The sequence below is a fragment of the Poromitra crassiceps genome, assembly GCF_964638095.1.
Source record: "Poromitra crassiceps genome assembly, chromosome: 11".
NCBI lineage: Eukaryota > Metazoa > Chordata > Actinopteri > Beryciformes > Melamphaidae > Poromitra > Poromitra crassiceps.
The window spans coordinates 50,054,118-50,061,592 of NC_139643.1; the positions used below are offsets into that span (position 1 = coordinate 50,054,118).

At 44.0% G+C, this 7,475-nt stretch overlaps 1 protein-coding gene across 1 annotated transcript; it reads left to right on the forward strand.

The window, feature by feature from the left end:
• Positions 1-1,275: 1,275 nt before the first annotated feature.
• On the forward strand, positions 1,276-5,763 carry LOC310785715 (major histocompatibility complex class I-related gene protein-like; the record flags this gene model as incomplete). Its single annotated transcript, XM_083646851.1, has 6 exons — positions 1,276-1,324; positions 3,424-3,690; positions 4,137-4,415; positions 4,630-4,929; positions 5,100-5,127; positions 5,670-5,763. The coding sequence occupies 6 exons, from the start codon at positions 1,276-1,278 to the stop codon at positions 5,761-5,763; spliced, it is 1,017 nt and encodes a 338-aa protein (XP_083502977.1).
• Between the last annotated feature and the right edge of the window lie 1,712 nt (positions 5,764-7,475).

A 7,475-nucleotide genomic window follows, 5' to 3' on the forward strand; every position in this document is an offset into this window, starting at 1 on the left:
AAGTACATTCTTTGTAGCCTGTGTGTAAACTTACTTGGCAATAAAGACATTTCTGATTTACAGACGTCTATCAGAGGAGACGATGGCTGGAAGAGTTTTTTTTTTATAACAATCTACTGTAGAATATTGTGATCCATGTGTGTGCAGAAAACAAGGAACCAACTTTTCTTTTTTTTACGAGCAGAGAAACATTGGCTATAATGTTCAGCAAAATCGTTTCATTTCCTCGTTGGTCTGTAAGTTGACTTTTGCAATCGGTGTGTTGTTCAAAATACTACAGTAGTGATGTCACCCTACAGTAGGGCAGTGGTTCTCAAACGTTTTCAGATGAAGGACCCCATAAACTGACACAAATTAGACCACACCCCCAGTTACATTAATATGATGTTGTCCCATGCAGGGTACCCATCTAACACAATTGTTGCTCTTAGATGTTTTATTACAAGAAGTGTATGAAACTCTGACCAAAATAGTCATATATTCTGTCCTTGTGTTACTTATGGATGGAATAGTGAAAATAAAGTATCCCCCTTTTTGCTGGGGACCCCCTGGATCCTGCTCAAGGAGCCCTGGGGGTCCCCGGACCCCACTTTGAGAAGCTGCCCTAGGGCACCACACTGTGGTAATCTGGGCTGTAGACACACACATAGAGAGGGTAACAGCGATGGAGGGGCGGTCCTCAACTCTCTCTGCCTCCTGACCACACCCGTGCCCAAGGGTGGGCATTGGGGGGCTGGGCCTGCCCACTGAATCAGCGGTGCCCGCCCTGAAATATTGTTGGCGTGTGGTTTTCTAACCCCCAAAAGTTGGTAGTTTATTATTGTTAATATTATTTTAGATTCTAGATTATGTAAGCAATGGCATATGATAAATGTGGGGGGGAGGTTATTTTGAAGATGTAATTTAGTACCTGGGTTTGAGAAAAGTTAAAAATGAAGAAGAGGAAGAACCTCAAACTGGTCAGGTCTTTAACCACTTCAATTTCTGTGACCTCAATGCTCGTTTTTAGCTGTGACCAGCAACACCCACAACTTCTAAAATAATTCCCCCTATGAGCGGGTTGATGGTGTGAACCTGGTGACAGAAATACTGTGACTGAGCTCTGCAGACCTTAAGGACTGTTGTCTGCTGAGTGACACAACAAAATAACAACTACAACCAAATCTTCAAAATCAGGACTTATCAAGGACAAATCTATAGAACATACAAACGGGACTTAACAGAATGTCACTGAGATATCTTTATCATTAGATACAACTTCTTTATCCAAACAAGATGAAGGTGTTGGTTCTGTTGCTCCTCTTCTGTTACGATGCATCTCCAGGTAAGATCACATTTAAAATCTTTCCTTTAAACATGCAGTTGTTATAACTGAAGTTTGATTAGTAGACTGATATCATGTTAAGATTAATTATATTCACACCTGCTTTTTTCTTTTTTTCATATTTTATTTTATAATTTTCAGAACATAAAAAAACAAAAACAGGCTCAGACAAAAACCAAAAACAAACAAAACATACATATACCAACATTAATATTACAAAATAGCGCTACCAGCCGCATCAAGTTTCCATGTGCTTGTAAGGAATGTGCGTGGAATCCCATGCAAGGGGTCCATGAGAAGTCAGCCGAGCAAGTTACTTGTCGTTCTTAACCTCATTTAAGTAGTCTAGAAATGGCTCCCAGATGATTGTGAATTTCCTACATGAATTGGTCCTCAGGAACTGAAGTCTGTCCATATGTATAACTGAGACCATGTCTGTCAGCCACAGCTGAAAAGAAGGTGGAGAGGGGGACTTCCACCCCTTCAAAATGAGTCTCTTGGCGATAGTCGTCCCCTGCGTCAGAGACTGTTGTATAGCCTAGGGAGGAGCAGAGAGGACTCTGAGCAGCCCAAGATGGCGAGCTCCGCCTCCGGCTGAAGGGTCACTTTATAAGCCTTAGAGTACCAATCAAATATTTTGATTCACACCTGCTTTTAAGTTTATAAATGTGAATGCATTTTAATTTCAATAATTTAAGTTAAATGGAGATTTCATATGAATTATTTTCTATATCCTGTCGATGATTCCAGATGATCACACTCTTGACTCACATCACATAGTATTTCATCTGACCCACTTACCACCAGCATGACTTGACCCCCCCCACCCCCCGCACGCACACACACACCTACACACACGCACGCACGCGCGCGCACGCACGCACGCACGCACGCACGCACGCACGCACGCACGCACGCACACACACACACACACACACACACACACACACACACACACACACACACACACACACACACACACACACACACACACACACACACACATATACTGGTTTTTATAAATCTCACAAGCTGCTGTGGCTCAATGCTCTGCTCTGTCGTTCAAATCTCTAAGGGCTGTATCTTCCCAACAGCGGCAATTTTGCGTTAGCGCCCGTTTTGCGCTGGAATAATGGCACGCAAAGCCCTAATTGTGGGCATGTCGGGCCGCTGCGCTTCACGTCATCTCAGCGCAAACCCCGATAGACGTGTTTATGCCCATATTAACAGGATTCACCACAAGTTGAGATCACTCCCCTTAAAAGCCACAGCGTCACCGCAGGCAGGCAGCAGCTTCTTTCTTACGCAGTGCAAGCAGAGTGGCAGTGTGAGAGAGAGAGAGAGAGAGAGAGAGAGACAGAGAAGAAAGAGGGATAGAGTAGTTTGGATTTGTAACGAAAATTGATGCTTTTGGAATTAGTAGCCTTTTAATTAGTCGTTTCGCTCATATAGGCTAGGCTATAACATACACATTTAAAAATATTCATTTCTTTAATAGGGTAGGGATGTGTGAGATTTTATTACAATAGCCTATACCAGAATTGTTGCATGGTGCAATGTTGCAGGGAGAGAGGTTACTGTATAGCCTACTGGCCGGTGTTGTGTCAGAAAGTGATTTGCTGCCAGAAACTGATTTCGATCCGCGGGACCACGCACAGCGCTGCCTCGGTGCCTCTATGTGCACTGCATTATTATTATTATATTATTATTATTTTGGAACGGGCAATGCCCAAACCTCTCTTTGCGCTCGCCACATACCGACGGTATCTTCCCCACAGCGCTAAATGACACTTGCGTGAGACACATGATAGGCTAGAGGCCCACCGACACGCCTGGGCCATGCCTACACCTGTGTCATCCCAGCGCAAAACTGGACGGTGGAGGCAGACGATAGCTTAAGACGCTGGGAAGATAGCAATAAGAGGCGCGCAAACGCAGCGCAAACGACAGCGCCGTACGACGATAGGGCCCTAATAGTTTTCAAGAGTGCATTGAATTCAGTGTGAACAGAGATTGGAATTCTTTGTTGTGTTGTTAGTTTACAAATGTATTTAAAGATGTAAATCAAAACCTGAGTTAATTTCCTGTTTGTCCCACAGTGACTCACTCCCTGAAGTATCTCGAGACTGCATCCTCTGGAGCCCCAAACTTCCCAGAGTTTGTGGATGTTTGGTTTGTTGATGAAGTTCAGGTGTTTCACTATGACAGCAACACCAAGAGAGCAGAACCCAAACAGGACTGGATGATCCCTGCAACAGCAATTAATCCACAGTACTGGAAAAGGGCGACTGAGATGTGCCTGGAGAAACACCAGACCTACAAAAACAACATTGAGTTCATAAAGAAGCTCTTTCACCAAACTGGAGGTTTGTTTATGTTTCACTTTATTCTGTTTAAATGTTTTTCATCCTGCTTTGTTGTAAAATAGCAGAGAGATGCAGCCTTCATCACACGCACGCACGCACGCACGCACGCACACACACAGAGAGACAGACAGACAGGCACTCTCTCTTTCACACACATGCACTCTCTCTCTCTCTCTCTCTCTCTCTCTCTCTCTCTCCCACATGCTCACAAGCACATAGACACACACCAACTACTCTCTTTCACATACAACACACACACACACACACACACACACACACACACACACACACACACACACACACATAACTAAGACTACTGGATGCTCGTCTGGTGTACTGATACTTTAAAAAGAAAAATCCATGATTCTGTCCATCCCATAATAACCAACAGAGATTACATTCTCTCTCTCTCTCTCTCTCTCTCTCTCTCTCTCTCTCTCTCTCAGGTGTCCACACCTTCCAGGATATCTATGGTTGTGAATGGGATGATGAGACAGGAGAAGTTAATGCTTTTCAGCAGTACGGTTATGATGGAGAAGACTGGCTGGTGTTGAACATGAAGACATGGACATGGATCGCTGCTAAACCAGAGGCTGACAGCACCAAAAACAGCTGGAATAATAACAAAGCTGAGTTAGCAGAGGACAAGAAGTATTTTTCAAAGACCTGCATTGATAACCTGAAGACGTATGTGTCCTATGGGAAGAGCTCTCTGCAGAGAACAGGTAGAGTCACATGACCTGATGTAGTTTCATCAACACAACAATGTTCATCTGTCTCTTCTGTTTCTAATGTACAGAAACATGACAGTGAATATCAACCAACACAGTTTGTTTGAGTTTACACACAGTTTCTCTCTCTCTCTTCCTCCCTCAACTCTACTCTGTGTGTGTGTGTGTGTGTGTGTGTGTGTGTCTCCCCCCCTCTCTCTCTCTCCAGTTATTCCCTCGATCTCTCTCCTCCAGAAGTCTCCCTCCTCTCCAGTCACCTGCCATGCTACAGGCTTCTACCCTGACAGAGGCATATTGTTCTGGAGGAGAGATGGAGAGAAGCTTCAGGACCTCATGGACCAGGGAGAGATCCTCCCCAACCATGATGGAACCTTCCAGATGAGCGTTCAGCTGGACGTTTCATCAGTCAAAGCTGAAGACTGGGGGAAGTACAAGTGTGTGTTTCAGCTCGCTGGTGTCAAGAAGGACACCAAACTGGACCCAGCAGTGATCAAGACCAACAACCCGGGTAAGACTGTGATCAGAGCAGAGCTGATGGAGGAGGAGAGACACATTTAGTTTACTTCTTACACCTGACTTGCAGTGTTTGAATGTATTAATTTAGCTCTTCAAAGAAAAAGACACTCAAGCAGTGAGCGCCGTTCTTGTTCTACCTTCTGTCATGTTTTGTCTCTCCAGTGGAGCAGGCAGTAAAGACACCTTTGAGGTTACAAAGGTCCAGGGTTCAAGGTGGCCAAGTCCTACTTGCCATAGGTTGCAGTATCACACTACTTCTCCCTTTAGTTAGTTTCTCCTCGCTAAACCTATAACAGGTGTTTGGCTCAGTAGGTAAAACCTTTCATGCGGAGGTTTGTGAGATCTAATCCAGACTTGTCCTTTCCAAACTCATTACATTAGCCATCAAAGACTAATAGAACGTTTGTCAGTTGTGAACAACTCCATAATGTGACTGTAATGAAAAGATGAACTTGACAGAAGCTAAGACTGCATGTCTGAACTTCACAACATGTCAGTTTGTGTGTGTCGTTGACTCGTTTTACCTTCTGGAATGTTTGATCTGTTTGTCTTTTCAGATTGTGCTTAGACCCCTCAATTGCCGCTTGCGGCTATATTTAATTATTACATGGTGAATATGCTAACTGGGTCTAAGTGTTTTAAGCATCAATTAATTTGAGTTAAAACCTACCTAATTTAGTTAAACGTAGAAAAAACTTTAAAAACATAACAATGTTTTTCACCCTGAACCAGTTCCTCTTCCTCCAACAACAACAACAACAACAACAACAACCACAACCACCACTCCTCCTCCAGCTGTCCTGCCTGCAACAACAACCAGAGCTGATTCCTCCTCTCCAACTGAGACAAGTAAGACAATGCACATGCTGTAAAAACAATATCATATGTTTCACAATGTAAAATGTTTTATACATTTATTAGCCTACGAGTAAAAATGACAGATTTTTAGACAAATTTACAGTAACACAAGAGATACACATGTAGTTTAGGATGTGTTGACAACATTGTTTAAAATATGAGTTAAGCTAGATGAATCAGCTGTCAGAAAACGTCTGGCCAGGATTTCCAATTGATCTCCCCTTTAGTTGATTATACCAAACTATTCAATATTCACATAAAATAAGATGATTTTCTGATTTATATTTTTCCCTTCATCTTTTTGGCCATCTACCTCCTGCTTCTCTCTCAATCTCTCCCTCCCTCTCTCTCCCCTCTTCCCCACTCTCCCTCTATCTCTCTCGCCCAGGTGACTTTCTGGTTGTGACTGTTGTGGTTGTTGTGGTTGTCTTGGTGCTGGCTGTCAGTCTGCTGCTGCTCTACAGATGGAAGACAAAGAGGGAAAGTGATGGTGAGTTCACCTGTCTCTCCTTCAGCACTACTTCAACACTGCTACAATTCCCTACACCCCCACCCACAGACACCCACACAAACACACCCACAGACGCACGCACACACACACACACACACACACACACACACACACACACACACACACACACACACACACACACACACACACACACACACACACACACACACACAAACACAAACACACCCACACACGCACGCACACACATAAAACCTTTGTTCTGTCTGTTCCACAGGTTCGAACACCAGGGGAAACTCAGACACCATGAACCTGCAGGTGAATTGCTTTAACTCTTTGTATCTCTGTTTATTCTCATAGTTAGTTTCCACCATCAACAGTATAATATATGGACATATCAGCTCCCAAAACATCTCTGGTGGCTTGCTGCAATATATCTCATAAATCCGCCCCCTTCATGTTAGCGGACGGGACACGAGCCAAACTAAATAATCAACATGTCAAATACATTTTCTCCAAAGATGGTTTCTGTCATTTTGTGTATAGTTCTTATCACGCTGACGTATGTTTAAGTGCTCATTTATTCTGATAAGTTTGTTTTTAATTAGTTAAAGTTTGGGGGGAAATAAACTCCAGTTGCAGAGCTTTTCTGCACCTTGCAGCCGCCTCTCTTTGCTTTTAAGGAGGAAAGGAGCTGCTGCTCAGAAAGAACTACACAGCCTAATAGATGTAGGATACATGCAAGATGGAGGACTGTTTCCATGGCTTGTCATCTTGCTGAACTTGATATTATTTTTTACAGAATGTCATCTATGCAAACTGGCCTCCAGCCTCCAGATCCCAGCCAGACCCCACCTACCTGAGCCTCCATCCAGCCACCATGGATCAGAACCAAACATACTCTACTCTGCAGCCAGACCCCAACTACCAGAACCTCCATCCAGCCACCATGGATCAGAACCAAACATACTCTACTCTGCAGCCAGACCCCAACTACCTGAGCCTCCATCCAGCCACCATGGATCAGAACCAAATATACTCTACTCTGCAGCCAGACCCCAACAACCAGAACCTCCATCCAGCCACCATGGATCAGAACCAAACATACTCTACTCTGCAGCCAGACTCCACCTACCAGAGCCTCAATCCAGCCACCATGGATCAGAACCAAACATACCGGTACTCTACTCTACCTGGCCAGTTTTAAGGTC